Source organism: Bemisia tabaci, chromosome 6 (genome assembly GCF_918797505.1).
Source record: "Bemisia tabaci chromosome 6, PGI_BMITA_v3".
Lineage (NCBI taxonomy): Eukaryota > Metazoa > Arthropoda > Insecta > Hemiptera > Aleyrodidae > Bemisia > Bemisia tabaci.
Window position 1 is genome coordinate 6,651,279 of NC_092798.1, and position 17,916 is coordinate 6,669,194.

At 35.0% G+C, this 17,916-nt stretch overlaps 2 protein-coding genes across 2 annotated transcripts in view; both read left to right on the forward strand.

Moving 5' to 3' along the window:
- Positions 1–6,732, forward strand: part of LOC109034903 (uncharacterized) — a 320,455-nt gene extending 313,723 nt beyond the window's left edge. Inside the window, exons 11-13 of the mRNA XM_072301811.1 lie at positions 1,488–1,652; positions 2,786–2,941; positions 4,222–6,732. Of these exons, the coding sequence (XP_072157912.1) occupies positions 1,488–1,652; positions 2,786–2,941; positions 4,222–4,332 (432 nt within the window). The 3' untranslated portion in view covers positions 4,333–6,732. The remainder of the gene's footprint in view (positions 1–1,487; positions 1,653–2,785; positions 2,942–4,221) is intronic.
- A 1,320-nt stretch (positions 6,733–8,052) lies between these two features.
- On the forward strand, positions 8,053–16,905 carry LOC109035035 (E3 ubiquitin-protein ligase RAD18). The gene is made up of 6 exons (XM_019048504.2): positions 8,053–8,306; positions 9,868–9,939; positions 11,096–11,174; positions 12,152–13,388; positions 14,212–14,444; positions 15,544–16,905. The coding sequence occupies exons 2-6, from the start codon at positions 9,874–9,876 to the stop codon at positions 15,744–15,746; spliced, it is 1,818 nt and encodes a 605-aa protein (XP_018904049.2). The 5' UTR covers positions 8,053–8,306; positions 9,868–9,873; the 3' UTR covers positions 15,747–16,905.
- The last annotated feature ends 1,011 nt before the right edge of the window (positions 16,906–17,916 follow it).

Consider the following 17,916-nt stretch of genomic DNA (forward strand, 5'->3'; position numbering starts at 1 on the left):
AAACACGACCATTGGTTAAACTGACACTCACTGGAAAAAAAAAAAAAAGAAAAAACATTGGATCTGGAGTCCAGACTCTTAAAAACATCGACAAGAAAAAGTACTCTTGATTCAATCAGAATCTAGCGGTTAAGCTATCAAAGTGGGAGTTTCGAAAGAGGTGGCGGTGGAGGTTGCTGGCCCTACTGCCGTGATAGCGAGGAGAGCAGGAAGTGTCGAATAGTCGAATTCGCGCGAGTCGAGTTTCCTTCAAAATGCGTCTAAATTATTTTAGATGAAATCACTGAAATAGCTAAAACGGCAAAATTCATCTTAATTGTAGACTGGAAAAAAAAATACATTGGATCTAGAGTCCAGACTCTTAAAAACATCGACAAGAAAAAATACTCTTGATTCAATCGGATTTTTGCTTAAATCAAGAACCAAACCTCTTAATTTGAGCGGATTTCCTTTTGATTTAAGCAAAAATCCGATTGAATCGAGAGTACTTTTTCTTGTCAATGTTTTCAAGAGTCTGGACTCTAGATCCAATGTATTTTTTTTCCAGTGCTTCTTGGAGTGTTGTGGGAGGAGTTTCTTTGAAAGTTTCTGTTGGTGCTATTTCTTTTATCCAGAAATGGACCGGTGGTCACAAGTTTTGACTTTTTAACCTAGGCTTTAGAGACATAAACGAGTTTCTAAACAAGAATTTTAAAGTTTATCAATCTTTTCCGTCTAACAAAAAATATAAAAATATAAATTTGGATTGTTAGAAGTATTTTAAAAGAAAGACGAAAAAATGTATATTAGAATGGATAAAATAATGACCCGAATCGTTTCCTTCCTTGTTTTTGAAGACTCTTGACAACCGATGAAGATAACCTATGACCGCCGGTCCTTTGCGAGAAAAAGAGTTCGGATGAGGTTTTTCCCTCTTTGGCTGTGATGCCTCACGTAACCCTCAAAGCACCACTACAAACAAGACAAACGGAGCCAACCAACACAGCGTGGACTTAGAGCAAAAGAAAGGACGCGCGTTGATGTCGGCGCAGAGATACAACTATTCGTGCTTGATGGATGACCGTGTTGCATCTGCAAAATTGAAGGCGCGACGGCGCGGCGCGTTGAGAACTTTAAATACTTCGCTGCATGCTGGCCATGCGATTTCGCCAATATGTGAGAAAAGTTAAAACATGAAACCCGATTGCTTCTCCCTTATCTATAGCTATGTGCTCACGTAGCAACTACAAATAATACAAACGAAAACAAACATAATATGGAAGTAGAAGAAAGGAAATGATTCGCGCGTTGGTGACGGCGCAGAGATACAACTATTCGTACTCGATGGATGTGCGTGTTGCATCTGCAGAATTGAAGACGCGACGGCAAGAGGCGTGAACTCGAAATGCTCCACTCTATGCTAAATTTTAAGATTTTATTTTTCATGAAATTCTGCCACTCCGGCACCATTTGAATAATTATTACTCATTGTATTTTGAACTTATTAGGTGTCGGAAAGGAGTTCAGAGCACGATTTATCCTCCACGAGTTTTGCCGAGGAAAGTAAAGGAGGTCTCTTGAAATGGAAAGGAGTTATGTTCACGCCTGAGGATCAAGATGATGCCTTCCACACTCCATCTGTCTCGCCACCGCCATCATTTGATGATAAACAGGTAAGTTTATTTGGACTCATTTTGCAATTAAGAATTACAATTTTTGTCTCAGTTTAGGAACAACGTATACACCATTAGCTTCTCTATGCAGATAGGTTTTTTTTTTACGGATGAGCCAAAATTGAAGTGAGTCAATGAGTCCAACTATTTTTAAAAACATACTCTAAAATTATCGTCAATTTCATACATTTGAAGCTTTTATCAGGCTTTTGCCAATTGGCGTGGCCATTTAAACATAAAATGGTTCCGCGTTTAGCAGAAAGCAACCAAGCCACATCAGATATTGCCAAATTTCATTGAGCATTTTAATTTTTTACAAGAGAACGTGTGTACAGATTCATTTGAAAATTTTAAAGAGTTTGCTTCGCACTGTAAAATTCACTGAAATTTCCACAGAAATCCGCACAACCGTTTTCATGTAAAAAATTAAATTGCCCGATTTTGGCAATAGCTAATGTGGTATGATTCCTTTCTGCTTAATCCGATCCGCAAATGTACATCAAGCGTTGGGTGAATACCCGAGTAGCGTTTTACAAGAAAAATATTGAAATTAAGTTGCAAGTTAATGCAATTTTTTTTGGTTAATGAAAGAGCGACTTTTGTACATCATTTGATGGATTAGTTTGGACATATCGACGGTGAAACTACCAAACCACGTATCTCGTCTGCGGTGTTTAAAAATCTACGCTCACATTTTATTTTTTTGAAGTAGACCAAATCAATATCATTCCTTGAAATTTTCACGGAATTTTCTCCGCACAAACAGGAAAAATCACAGAAATTTTCAAGACTGGATGTTAAGTAGTTTTTCATTTAAAAAATAAAGTATGACAGGAAGTCTGCAACGTCGCAAACCGAGATACGTGGTTTGGTAGTTTCACCGTCGATATGCCCCATAGAGTATCAGAACGAGTTGAGGATCAAAAACTGGAGGTCGATGTTTATAGATCTCAAATCAGGTTTCCCGTTCTGTTAAGAATCTTGTTTCGGCCTTTTGGCCTTATTTCATGGCAAAAAAATCTCATTCTCCGCTGTATTGATCTTAGATCCACCCGAACTTGAGGATCATACTCCCCAGACAAAAAGTATTTGTTTGCACCCTTTGAACTGATAATAGATTATTTTCGGTGCAGTTGATCAAAGTTGAATTGGTGAGAAGTTGGAACAGCAGGCTTGGCTTCAGCTTAACGTCAGCAAAGGACGGAGAAGGGGCAATTGTCAGCACAATACACCCCAACAGCGTCGCTGCCAAGAACGGCCAACTTCAGAATGGTGATATTCTCGTCAAGGTGAGCCCATACGAATATTTCCTTCAAAGTAATTTTATCAATTTTATCCTCCTTGTACCAAATTCCGTGGGATAATTACTGGCACCTATTTGATCAAAGGAAAACAAATGCAATGCTCATTTTCATATCGATGGCCAAAGTGAGAAACCACGTATCTCTATCGCGGTGTTTCAAAATTTCCGCTCCTATTTTATTGTTTTGAAGAAAAACAATCCAGCTTCTCGACTTGAAATTGATATAGAATCTGCTAACAGAGAAGAAAAATCAAGAAAGTTTTCCAGAAATTACGTCGACTAGTTTTCAGCAGAAAAAATAAGTATCCAACGAAAGTATTTAAAGAATGTAAGGCAATCTGCAACGTTGCAAATGGATGTATAAGGGCTCGTACTTTGGCCATCGATGTAACTTCCGTTTGAATTTTAAATTAAAAGGACTGACAAAATTGTTGCTTGAAATCCTTCTTGAATTTGCATCTTGCATCATTTTAAAGAATATAAGAAGTGACTTGTGAAAGGAATTTCCTTAAAATGTCAAAACAATTGTTTCTCAGTTCGTACAAGAAACAAAATGGGGTAACATGGTGCAATGCACCTCAGCCTTTGTTCCTTATGCATAGTGTACATGTGTCTACTAAAGGAAGCAAAACTAAAAATATTTCCGAAATATCATACCTCAGTAATCGTTACCTCCTAAGGGAACAGTAGATTTCTCAAGTTTTTTTCCGAAGTCAAGGCAAGGCTGAGTCGATGGACTTAAAAGCCATTCACTCAACTTTAAAAATGCTTCACCTATATTTTTCTCCTCCCCATTTTAATCAGTGCAGACAAGCATTCAATTCTTATATTAATTTTTATGAAACCTTGTCTATCTACTCAGTTTCAATGAAAGAGTAAGCACCTAAATTTTCTCTCTTTTTTTAAAGTTCGCTCAAACAATCTGCAATAGGTACTCAAATTTGGACCGCGTTAAACAGAAAGGAATCAAGCCACATCAGCTACTGCCAAATTTAATCGGACAATTTAATTTTTTACATGAAAACGGTTGTGCGGATTTTTGTGCAAATTTCTATGAATTTTCTCCATAATTCAAAGCAAATTCCTTAAAATTTTCAAAGGAATCCGCACTAACGTTCTCTCGTAAGAAATCAAATTCCCCTGTTAAATTTGGCAATAGCTGATGTGGCTTGGTTCCTTTTTGTTTAACGCGGTCCATTTTATCCTCTTCCTCCCTAAAATCAAAGATTAAAAAATCACCGGCTCCTCTATTTTGTACTGTTTCAGGTAAATGAAGAGGAAGTGACAAACCTACCCACATCAGAAGTCATTGAATTACTGAGGAGAGTGCGAGGAGCAGTTGTGCTTTACGTTCTCCGCCAAGAATCAAACCATTAGTTTAGATAGTAGTTTTGACTTGACTGCTTCCAAAGTTCAAATAGTTATAGCTTGATTATCAAAATCTAATTTCCACGGAGAGGCTTTAAAGTATTTTAAAATGAAATAATACAATTTTAAATGGTATTGTGTGTATTTCTGGTGAGCAAAAGGTGAGCTCGATCGTCAAATGCCTGGACAAATAATAACTACATTTTTGCGTTTGGCATGTTTTTTGTTGTTGTTTTTTTTACAGAAATGCCTTAGCTTTATAATATTTAGGGGGAAATCGATCGAAATTCGTTCTAATTTTTTACACATTTTACAACTCAATATTTTTACTGTCAATCTCTTGTTGCAAATGTGAAGGTTCCTCATTTTATAAAAAACCAGAAAAATTTAGAGTGAAGCGTTTATCATAACATCCGAGGTAATCAAAGCGATTCTACTTAATACATATCTTCATAGAGGCATCCTGACTAAATCTACAAAGCTTTATTCTACTGAGGTAATGCCGAAAATTGCATGTTTGGAGATAATGATGGCTTAGATACCTGCTTAGACATTTGACCTAGTGCCTGATTTAACTTTTTTTTCTATAATAACTATATGCTTTTATCCTAAAATCAATGTTTAAAAGCCATCGAAGACACAAAGAATCCTCCTGAAGTGTCCTTAGGTGTAAGTTTTTCAGTACATTTAATATACAATTATACTTACGTTCAGATATCAAAACTGCTAAAATTAATCCTGCATTACTCTACTTTACTCTCTAAGGAAATACACACTTATACTGTGCTATATTGTGCGTGTAAAAAATTGAATGATTTCTTAGTTCGTTCCGAAAATGTTCCGAATCTATTCCGCTCTATCAGGCTTTCAGAGATTAATGTACCTAAAATACTCATTGGAGTTTTAAACTAAGTATGAGAACAGTTTGATGGCATGAAGAAAGAATATATATTTAAAAAATAATATTTTTTAAATCTCATATTGTTTCTGTTAAGATTCAATTTGTAAAATATATAAATACATTAATTTTAGTTAAACAAAAAGAAGATACCTGATATAACGCGAGGTGCAAGTTACCTTTTAGTCTTTTTCTTTTCGTTTCTCTTCATTGTCACATCTATTATAACATGTTCTGAAGTTTTACTTGTGTCCTGTTTTGTTTTGTTTTATGCATAAGAGGGCTCCTGTTGATTTTGAGTCAATTTTTGCCTACTAAATGCCTACTTATTTACTTACTCACGTAGCCATTAAGAAAAAAGATCAAAAAATGTATAAAAAAATTTGACTTGGGTCCATTTTTGGCCCATAAATTCCTAGCATTTAAGAGTCCTCCTAAAACGCAGAGGATTAATCGAGTGTCATTAAAATCGGTCATTGATCATAGACCTCTTTTTCTCATTGCATCATTCTTGTATCAATAATTAAAGTTGAAAAAAGCTTATTTCTCATTGCAAGATTGCAAATCACGTTTTATTTTCTTAAAAGAAACACCAAAAGTTTTCCTTTAATTTTCCGTGATACTCTCTCACTTATTTAGCAATGTTCACAGGAAATATCAAAGAGATTTTTGGTCGGTTTTTTGTCAAAAGAATAAAACATAATAGGAAACGCTTTAATGTTACAATGGAATTATGCTTTTTTCAACTCAAACCATCCATATCTATATTTGACTGTAACAATTTGATTAAGGACACTTGATATCACAGTGCTGTATTTTTCTATGTAAGCATATTTTGTGCTCATTCTTTTACCAGTGCTGCTTAAAATTCTCATCGTAAGTGATCATCATAAAAATCTTAATATAAGTTCACGCATGATGTTCATTATAAGGAAGACAAAGTTCCATGTAGGTTTTTGGTAAAATTGAACAAAATAACTTTTTTCAGTCGATGAAATTATTCTGACATACAATTCTCCAATCTGATCATAAAATGCAAGACAATTTCTTTATCATTCCGGTCACTGTCTCTTCCCTAATATAGTTTAAACTTGAATTGATTCTCGCCCTTACATGAAGGATTGAATATTATAGTGTTCTCATCATGACTTGTGCAATAGCGTGATTATTCCCTTCTTTTGTGTTCAAATTTTAACTTTATCATACTATTTCCTTTCGATCATTTTTTTAGGATGCTCACATTGTTAAACTTTTTTTCACGAAAACGCTTGATCAGCGTTTTCTTAATATTTCCACCTCCTTGCATGCGTGAAAATAAATTATTTCGACTAGTTTGTCAAGTTCTCAGTCGATTTTTTTTTATTTTCAGCCTTTATTTTAATTTGAAAAAGTAGGCAGTCAACATATTGAGTTTGTCTACCGTCAGTTTGTTGAAATTTTTATGTATATAATATATAAATGTAATTAGTTTTCGCTGGATATGAAAAGAATTACATAAAAATTTACGTTAACATGTGGATGTTTTCATTTAACCTCTTTAAATTTTTTATCATTTCTTTTATCCTTACCTTTTTGATACATTTTTCAAAAAAGATGACAATTGGAAGGAATAAAAAAATTAGGATGAAGAAATTTTTATACCTAGATAAAAAAATTCTGAAAGCAAATTTTTACGTTGTGCCGCCGTTCATACCCATTTTTTCTTTATTCGCAATACTCACCGTCTCAGAGCATACCCATTGTTAGTTTAATGCATGCAAATTCTCAAAAATTTGTTTAATGTTTAGTTCAGGTTTGGTTTACTTTTCTTTTTTTAAAAAAAATATAGACAAAAAGAGGCGAAAATGGAACTTTTAAAGGAAATTTATTTTCTGCTGTCTTATATTGATGTATTCCTACTCACCGTGAGATTGATTTTAAATAATGATTCATGCATTACTCTCCTAATCTAAACTGACTGCCAAGTATCGAGAAACTTTAAACAGCATGCTCCTCAAGGTACTTTCGTAAATTTTTTATCTTGTTTTGCTAAGCAGAGACAAAACTTTAAATCCCTGTGTGTTGTTTCAAAATTTCACAAGCAAGATTTTTATAAGAGCGAAATTACCTTATTTTAGTCATCAATGCTTGTTGATGTAATATATATTTATGACAAAACGCACACTGAAATCAACTAATCCTTTAATCTAAAAACATCAATATATGTAATTAAACCAATAAACAGTACCTCCTAGCAGCACATCTGATACAATGATTTCAAAGAGCCTATCGGCTGTATGACACCAAAGTGTAAGTTTCATCATTAAATGAAGAAGAAAAACTAATGAAAAATGAAGAGAAAATTAAAGGACAAGAGTTATGAGTTGATTCACTCAAGTGTTTTCTCCGTGATACATCAACCCTCAGAAAGATTTCAAATGGTGGGTGGTTTTTCTTATGAGTAATAGGTCTGAAAGGTTAATGGGAACGTAATATTTGTTCAACTTTCAATCGTCGGACGACATGGTCCTCACCCGCATATTTGAACTTTCCCGCTTTAAATTGAAAACATTTATTTGCCGCTCTGCATGTGCCCGCGAATCCTCTATCAGATTTGCATGACTAACAAACCCCGAATACACTAAGATTTTATCTATTAATTTGACCGTAAAAAAAGTCAAATAAAACACCGAAATCTCCATTTCCAGCATCAAAATTTCAAGTGTAAGCAATTACTTGAAAATAAATGACCTGAAAGAAAGATATGCTAAAATAAAAAGTTAACAATAAGACACAGTGCTTCTTGCACGGTTGGTATCTTGGCGTGGAATGTAAACAAAGAATGCTAACAACCCTAACCTAACTATCCTTCAGTTAGAGTTTTATGAAAAATTCTAAGCTGAATTATCTCCCGCTGAAGAGGGAATGCACACTAGTTAGTGACTATCATCATCATCATCCGTGTGATTATTTTTAATAATCTTCTTACCATAGTTTTAAGATCTTGTTTAGCATCGACTGCATGTTTAATTCTCTGCGAAACTCAAATGATGCTCAAGCGTAGCATCGAACTGATAAACTGCTTCCATCTCGATAACTGAAATTGGTAAGAACCTATTGATCACGTCATTAATTATTTACAGCTATAAAAATATCTCTCATGTGCTGAATCGTTGTGAGGGTTTTGTCTCTTTATCAATGATGGTGACATGATTACCTCCTGCCACAGTTGCGAACCTCTTATCAATTGAATCGGCTTATGCGAAAACGTCTGATGTCCAATACAGTGTTTTAGAATTTGAGTGGACGATTTCATTGTAACTTAAAGATACAAGATGGTTCAAGACGTTAGGAATGTAGAACAATTTTGCAAATAATCTCTTAAGTATAATTGAACGTTTACAGAAGAGACCGATCTTACTCATCAGTATCACGGGCCACAGGAACCACTGCAATTATGAAATCCTGCAGTGGACAATGGACGTTTTTGCATGAGTCGATTCAATTTACCTTGTATACTAAGTAGCACAAGGTACACTCTACAACAAGTATGGACAAATGGAATTTTAGAAAGTCGTCAAAACGCGTAGATTTGACAGCATCGAGAGTACGACTGCAAAAACCTGCGCGGCAAATGGACGGTACGACTTCATACGTCACTCGATCGCCTATTTTCTCAGCGCTGCCACTTCGGCACCCCGTTTGTCCATACCTGTAGTAGAGTGTACCTTGAAGTAGCAGTTCTATGATACGATTATTTCAGATAGCCAATCTAAGTAATTTCTCTTTCTCTCCATACAACCAACTGAAGAGGCCTCTCTAATGTTCATCTCTTAGTTCCTCTGCTTGGATGTGAAAAGACAATTTATCATTACTGTATAATGCGCTCATCATCGCCCATTTAATCCAGGGAGGATAGTGCTCATCAAATTGCATCATTTCCAGTGACCGAGTAAGTGTTGGGAAATGATATGAATGTGTTTGACACCCTATCTTGAATCTTTGTGAAAAATCAATGTGTTCTTCTGAACGCACCAGTTTGAAATTCTGACGAGACTATTGTTTCTGGTGTAATCCTATTAGTGTCATTACTTACCCCACCCTATAATTCCTCCAAGAGGAACGTAGAATATAGCGTAGCAGTACTATGATACTATAGGAATCGCTAGTAGCGTCAATAGCATACGACATTAGGGAATAACTTCTCTAATTTCACAAGGTGTCCTTTGAGGAGGAGACAAAGGGGACGCCCAGTGAGAGGGTGGCGACAGGGGGTGTTCAATGATCAATGAGATGAGGGAGTGTCAACTCCCTGATGGATTGTGGGAAGACCGAGTTTTGTGGCGATTAGGCGTCGCAAAGCGCCAGAGAGCGCTATAAAAGCGACTCATGTATGTACGTCCTTCGAAAATGTTGATTCCTGATTATCTTGGAGAGTCGTTGCACCCAAGGCTAAGGAAGAGATTTCAGATTTCTACCTTCAGCATTTTTGTGGCTGTGCTTATGCCTTGACCTTGCTATGGTGATTTACTGCAAGTGTCTGATTTTGGCATATTTTTCTCCTTCTGAGGCCTGTTGATAGTTAAATGGTTTTACCATCGACTTCTATTTTTCAGTGTCATCTGCTTTTCAGTAAATTTTTAATTTATTTTTCTTTCTTATTTTAGTAAAAGATGACAGAAGTGGAGGTCGCACCAATTCCCAGCACATCATGGCCCAAAGAGTTTCCAGAATTGAAGGCAAGGTTTTTTTTTTTTACATTTTTTAGTCTTTATTGATTGTATTATAAATATTTTGCAGAAGAAATGAGGGTCAGAATATTCTAATTAATTCTCACAGAAAAAGATTGCACGATTAAAATGAAAGAAAGTTCCAGTTTTTGGAAAAAGACTCAAAATTAAACAAGTTATGGTATTTTGAAAATTGCTTGTTTGAAGATTTTCGAAAAATAAAATGTCAAGGAAGTTCCTCTGGAAGTTTTGAAAAAATTTTCTCACAAAATGTCTGTTATTAGCTTTTTGTATCTACCATTAAAAAAGAAGTTTTTAGTGAAACTGCTAAAACACATGTCTCAGTTTGCTACACTGCAGACTTCCTAAGTATTGTAATTTATTTTTTGAATATCAAATACTCAACGTCATTTATTGGATACTTCCTCAATCTTTCTTCTCTTTGAAGGAAGAATTCGGTAAAAATTTTAAGCAATAGTGTTGGTTCATCCTCTCTCAATGAAATAAAATGGGCGAGGTAATTTTGACATGCCACAAACAAGATTTTGCAGTTTCACTTTCAAAGAGTCAGGAAGTGTGATGTCATGTGTGGTTTACAGTCAAATTCTCATAAGCATCGAATGAAATAATAAATAGAAACAGATTACAGATATTGATAGGTAAAGTGCAAAACCACATATTTCCGTTGCGTAGTTTCAAAATTTCCACTACGATTTTATTTTTTAGAAAAGACACAGTGCCTTAAGACAAGTGCCAACTTTATAGTTAGGAATTTTCACAGAATATTCTGCAAGCAAAAAGAAAATTAAGGGATGTTTTCAAAATATTTTGTCGCCTAATTTTCCAAAGGAATAATAAAGTGTGACAGGCAGTATACTGCGTCGCAAACAGAAATACTTTATCTAACACTTTGGCCATTGATATGACAGATGCACATTTTGCACTGTTTGAAAAAGTTTTATACCAGGAAAAAATGGCCCGCCATATTTCATGCTCTGTGCTTTTTCTTAACATGACACTTTTGATATCAAAAAAAAATTTTTCATAATTGAATTCATCGTATATTTGTATTACTTAGTAATGCTTTCAGATCAGACGAGAAAAATTCAAGGTAATCCATTTCTTTATTCAGTAATTAGAATGATCTGTTTTCCTTTTCTCATAGGAGTTGGATGACTTGCTAAAATGTTCAATATGCTACGAATACATGCAGACAACTTTAATCTCCGCTTGCTCACATAGTTGTAAGTGAAGTTACCTATTTTACCAGAATAATTTGAAGTTACATTTTTAGAAACAGTCTTATTTCAAGTCTCTCACAAAAGAGACAGCATTCATGAATCTTCTGTCATTCATAGAATGTCACATAAACAGTCCAAATTATAACTCTCCTCTGTGTATTTTCTTAATGCACTGAGAGAAAACTTTATGAAAGAATAGAAAATCTACACTTACCGTAACCATTCTCATTCACGTACAAATTCTCTAAAAATTGTTTGAAAAATCTAAATCAAAAAAGACGAATGATTAAGAACAGTTTAACAATTTGTTAAGCAATTCATAACTTTAAGGAAATAATTTTTCTCCTTTCGGAAGCTAATTTTTGTTATTTTTATTTTTAAAATGACATGATGCTTGTGGAGTGAGCTCATTTCTCGTAAAGGCAAATAAGTCAGCCTCCATGTCTTTACTGCTAATGTTCCAGAGCTTAATGTGAAATTAAAAAATACTAATCCAGTGCTTGACCAAACTTAGTCGGCAATATCCCTCCTGTAAAGCTACTTAAGGATTAGTGTGGAGATTTTATTTTCCTCTCCCAGTAATATTCGTACCACCAATATTATCATCTGTGTAATCACTGGCTGGTTGTTTCGGCAGCCTTGATCTTCAGAGCAGCCATCCGCTAATATCGTTTGTTAGTGCAGCTCGGAGCGAGTTTAACTTGATGATCAAAAAGAAGAAATCACTTAACTAAGGGTTTACGTTTAAAAGGAAAAAAACACATTTTTTATTCTTTTTTTTTTGACCGCAGAAGAGGCATCACCTCTGGTATAAGTACTATAATGGTAGTAGTACTAGGTAGTAGTACTAGTGTGGTCTAAGTACTACACTGGCCGAAGTCAGCAAGTCACTCCCTTTCGCTTAAAATAAAATTTAAGGTCAATTAAAACTTTGTCTTTTATCAATTCTCATTTGCATTTTTACTCTTCTGTATTTTCAGTTTGCTCAATTTGTATCCGACGCTACTTGCAATATCAAAACCAATGTCCGACTTGTTTCTCTCAGTTGTTTGACAATCAACTCCGAAACAACAGGACTCTTGATGCAGTTGTTCAAGTATATACCAAGGTCAAAGATAAACTGTGCCATCACCTTCGCATATCTGCAGTTGTCATTCCTTCAACATCCAGCACCAGCAAAGACAACGCTGTTAGCTCTCCAAGCACAAGTTCAAGAAGAGAAGAGCCTACAAAAATCTTAGTTAAAGCAGACGTAAGTCAGTCCAAGGATGCCCATCCGACCAGGCCCAAAAAACGCGCTATGGAGCCTGAAAAATCGATCAAGACTCCAAAACGAACTGCAAACAAAAACTTAGATGAAATAGAAATTATTGAGCCAGATGTCAGAGAAAGTCCTCGGCAAGTCTCGAATGTACCATCCACTCCTGTTTGCCTAGCATCACCATCAGTTTCAAAAATTCGGGTCCCTGACATGTTTACGACTAGTCCTAAATCTTATGGCCCATCCAGCTCTCATGAAACTCAAGCCACTGTGCCATGTCCGGTTTGTAGTGTTGATATTCCGGAAGCAAACATAAACTTACACTTAGACAAGTGTCTACTGAGAGCCAGTGGACAGCAGCCAGCCCCTCCAAAAATCGAGAATAAAATGAAAAGGTTACCAAAACTAGTCTACACTCTTTTATCTGATAAGGACCTTAAGAAAAAAGCAAAGGAATATGGACTGAATGTTTTAGGCGATCGAAAAACTTTAATCTCGCGTTTGAAGCGCTACACAGTAGCCTATAATTCAGAATGCGACAAAGCTGTTCCTAAATCTCTAATCGAAATCCTCCATGATGTTGAAAAGGAAGAGAAACTAGAGCAGAGAGCCAACGCGCAGATTGAAAAACCAACAGCTCTGTTCAACACCATCACGCGCAGCACTGATCCAAAAGTTATCAACGAAGTTAATGAAAAATATATCAAAGAAAACGAGAGTACATTCAAAGCACTGATACAGAAGATGAAGGACCGTGAGGGAACAAATATTAGGCCAACGGGTCATGTTAACCGAATTTTTGATGATGTAGATGTGGATATGTTTGAGTCGGGCGATGATTGTGTTGAGGTTGATGCTGAACCAAGAGACATGAACAAAACCGTCAATGAGCCTCAGGATATGAACCGTACTAGAGTGGAATCTAATCATACTCCTAAAAGAAGTTCCTCCAGCAGGTAATAATTGAACCCTTTTTAATGAAGCCTTAAGCTAAGCATGAGTGAAATTCTGGGGAAAATGGCACCACATATGCTCAATCCAATGGGGTGCATTTCTCTAATTAAAAAGGATGTAAGGAATTTAAGAAAATTAGAACACAGAAACGGAATTGTACGAAAAAATTTGAAAATCACAAAAAAGTTGAGAAATATCCCTCCTCAGTCAAAGGTAATAAATCAAATGAAGGTAATCAAATAAATAAAGAATTCGATAAGATCTCAGATATTGTGAAAGAACAAATAAGAAAAATAAAGAAGGATGTAGAAAAAGGATATATTCTCACCAAAGCATGATAAGATCGTTAACAGCCCAATTTAGTGAGCTGGTCATGTTTGTAGCGAGTCTCTTAAGAGCCCGGCTGGTAGCGCAACATGCCGATAACCAAATCAGATAAGTCTTATCCATTACTATATTGATTGTTTCAGTGAATGGGCGTCTTAAATATTAAGGCATTCATCCATGGAACATCAGCCTTAGTTTGTAAATAATAGTTTTTCTCAATATAAGAAGCCTTGATTTAGAAATAACGTTCTCTGTAAACCATTGTATAGTTTTTTGAATAATCTATTTTTGCAAACCAAAAAATAAATAAATAAACAAATAAAAGAATAGGTAAAACCATGCTTAGAAGAACATTTAGTGCAAGTTAATCGACAACATTGTTTCCATTGAAATCTTGAAATTTTTCATAATTCCACTTTGCCCAAATGATGAAGACCAGATTTTTATTTTTTAAAATTCAATGTTCCAATCTCATCTTCTCCTCGATTTTTTTTTCAGGTTACCCAATCAATTATTCAACGGAGAAAAAGCTTCCTCTCCGAGTTCACCAATTGTTGCCTTAAAGCGGCTGCCAGATCATAAACTTCCAGGGTCCAGTCTTAGCACCTTGAATCAAAATTTTATAAGCAATGGTGAAGTGGATGAACCAGAAGATGAGCCTGACAATACTCTCAATCAAAGTAATCAAAGTTTTAGTCTACTGGATGAATCCCAGCTTGACTTTCCGATCGGTAAGTTGAGGGTTTTTACATCAGAAAGGTGTCGACTTTTCTCTTATACATGACTCCTCAAAATTTTAAATGTCTTTTTCTTCAAACTACGTTTTTTTCAACTACAAACTTCAAATCTGCCGTTCAGAGCAAAAAAGCCATAACTCCATTGCAAATTTTGTATTTTTCTTCCACACATACCGCTCTAATACAAGAAAATCCAAGTGTGACAATGATTGTGAAGTGTGGCAAGGCTTCATTTTTTAAAATTTTGAGTTCCTAATGGTATGCCAAAATTGACTCGAAAAAATGAGGAATGAACATTTGTTGGTTTTCTTGTGAAATAGTATTTTGCTAGAAAAAAATCCAAAAAATGTCGAATGGAGATATGGCGTTTTTACTTTGGACGGTAGAAATCACCATAGCTTTGCTTTGCTTTGTCATGGCTCAATTTGGAGCTCCTGTGGAATAATTTCCTTTTTTTTTTGGTGGAGGGTTACATGTAGAGAAAATGAAAAAAATAAAAATAAAACTGGAAACTTGAGAAATTGAAAATGATGAAAAAAATCAAACTCCTCTTTTCTTAAGGAATCACATTGGGTCATTTGCTTTAGTCACAGAATCTTGCTTTGATAATTTTTGACTACAATAAAACTAATGACGAAAATCATTCATTTTGGAAATGTTCCTTTGTTAGCATTATGCAAAATTTTATCTAGAAATGTGCAGTCAAGTGGGTTAGCTCTAACCCTGTCTTGTGCTTTCCAAGTTCCAAAGTGATCTTGATCTAAGATAATCAGTTCGTTTGCCTGAAAGTCAATTGAATTTTATCCACAGAAAACTCAGGACGTTTTCTGAGGCTCCACCTCAATGCAAAAATAGAAATGCCTTAACTTCAAAACAAAGCTGTGGGTGGATGTCAAATATTACTGCATCAGCTGATTCAGTTTAAATGTTGCACAAATATTTTGCACAGAATTGAGGTATCAGGTGCTGGAAAAACTCTTGGCTCAACTCAATGACTTAAAAAAAGTGCCGTTATCACACAAAGCCTTCCAATTAAAAGTATTCATGAATACATTTTTGGAGTCTTATTTTGCTTTGTTGTTGTTTTTTCTAGATTCTGAGCCAAATCCAAAGACCTCAAATAATGAACTTTTGCTAAGGACACCAGGAGGTTCGGAAGAAGATGACTCAGCAAGCAGCGTAGAACTATTTGTATCCTCTTCAAGTCGCCAGCGAAAAAGGAAAGAAATGGCGTCTTCCCCTGCCCCAAGCAATAACATTGTCACTAGAAAATTGCGTAAACGAGTCGATCGGTAACGCTAGTTCCTTAGCTCATTAAGGTAAGTGAAATGTAAATATGCTCTTGCTTACCCTTTAGTCCGAAATGTAGCTTTTTGTTTCTACCACATGAGCCATGGCACTAGATTTGAATTTCAACAACATTGTTGCTTGGCCAAAAACAAATATAACAGCCTGCTGTTAATAAAAATGAACAAATTCAGTGCAAGCTAATTCCTAAAGAATGGAAATTCAGTTCCTTTTAGGGAGGTGACTGTTTGTTTATTTTTATCAAAAACAGACGGTCATTTTTGTTTTTGGCTAAGATCGTAAAGTTGTTACAATTCAAAGATCGCATCTCATCTCGGGTGGCAGGAACAAAAAGCTGCATTTCGGCAAAAAGGGTCACAAGAGTAAGAGCACTACTACGTTTCGCTTCCCTCGTAAATTCCTAACACCTAATAGGTATCCTCCCCATACCCTTCAGGTACCAACAACTGGATAGAGTGCATCTTGAAAGTCTGAAGAAAAATTTAATTTAGAACAGTCTTGTTGACTGTGAGAGGTTGCATAAAAAAACAGGGCAGACCTGTACAGCGTTACTAGACTACTTTTCAGCATGGATTTCCTCTTATCTGCTTTCGACAATTGATTTGTTGCATTTAAATATTTTAAAATAATTTTACAATTTTTTTATTTTTATTTTTTTTTACTATAAAATACTCAGAATTAAATGTTTTTCAAATAGGACTTGACATCACAGTATTCTTACAATTTTTACGGAAAATTATTGAGTGAGGGTCAGATTGCTCAGCTTTTTTTTCACAATTCAAAAAAATTTTGCAAGTTCACGTTTTGGCTCATTTCCTTGTGGGAATCATTGACTGTTGGTAAAATACGGAAGAAAAGAAAGCCAAAAAGTGAATTAATCCTTTATTGTAGAATTTCTAAGTCAGAAAAACCACAGAAATTCAATTAGTAAATGATGAGAAATTATCACTCAAAATCTGATCAGCAGCATCAGTCATTACTCTTGATGAAATAATTTTAGCGGAAAAACCCTTGATGCATCTTTTACTTCTTTCAGTGATTATTATTTAACAACATTAGATATCATCTGTTTGATATTTGAAAATAGACTTAACTACACACATTTTACTGTTACAACCTAACTTCAACTGATAACTGTTGTTCAATTTTTAACTATAAGCTGTCGGTCCAAAAGTATCCCAGGCATATGTTGAGAGTTAAAGAAACTTTTCTCTTTTGACGCAAAGTCTAACATAATCAGACAGTTTTACCTAAAATTTGAATTACTGACAGTATGTGAAAGAATTCAGTTTTAAATCATTTAATTAATTTCCTGCTCATAAGTTGTAGCTTCCTCGATGACTCAATAATAGTATATATCATGTGTGAGCCGATAGATTTTTTAAATCTGACTACCCACACAAGAAAATCGGTGCATCACGTGTCTGCCGTACAAATATATGAATTATTGTTTTTTTAAATTATTTTTTGAGTTTATTGTCCATTTTACTGTTTAAGATTTATTTGTTTAGGTATAATGATTGTGTCTCATTTCAATTTTGTCAACCAAAAGATTTTTTTAGCATACGAAAACGTGATTTTTGAAAATAAAATTCTTTCAATTAAGTACTCTATTTTTTTTTTTTTTCTTTGGCAACTAAATCACTGATTGCTCCTTAGGAGGGTTAGTTAGGTAGACTGAATTTTGTTGAGAGAATAGGAGCTTATTGGTCCTAATAGTCGCAGTGCAGGGATTTTGTGGAAAAAATGTTGCCCTGCACATAGAACTCTTTGACTCTTCACATAACCAAGCAACCAAGCATACTTGCACATCTTTGTAAGTAATTTTTTTTTCTATTTCAAAGTTTCCTTTATTGTTGAAATTACAGAGTTCTTACAAAAATGTGTGCTCACGCTACCTACTATGTTAATAAATGACAAAAGGTATTTCTTAGGAAATGGCTCCAAAATTATCGTTGAATATGAATCGCATTATACGACCACCAAGTTTATCCCATTAAGATTGACCATTTCAGTTTGCCCTTCAATCAAAGAATCGCCGTTTTTTTTTTTTAGGGAAATCTTGCGCCTTCCATCATCTCATTGGCAAGAAATTCAACGATGCGGTGTTTTAGTCTATCCTCCAATTTGAAGGCGCTTTTTGATGTCGCTTTATGTC

Coding starts and splice junctions, on each gene's coding strand:
- LOC109035035 (XM_019048504.2), top strand. CDS start 9,874: ATGACAGAAGTGGAGGTCGCACCAATTCCCAGCACATCATGGCCCAAA. Junction 11,175..12,151: donor CTCCGCTTGCTCACATAGTT/GTAAGTGAAGTT, acceptor CTGTATTTTCAG/TTTGCTCAATTTGTATCCGA. Junction 14,445..15,543: donor CCAGCTTGACTTTCCGATCG/GTAAGTTGAGGG, acceptor TGTTTTTTCTAG/ATTCTGAGCCAAATCCAAAG.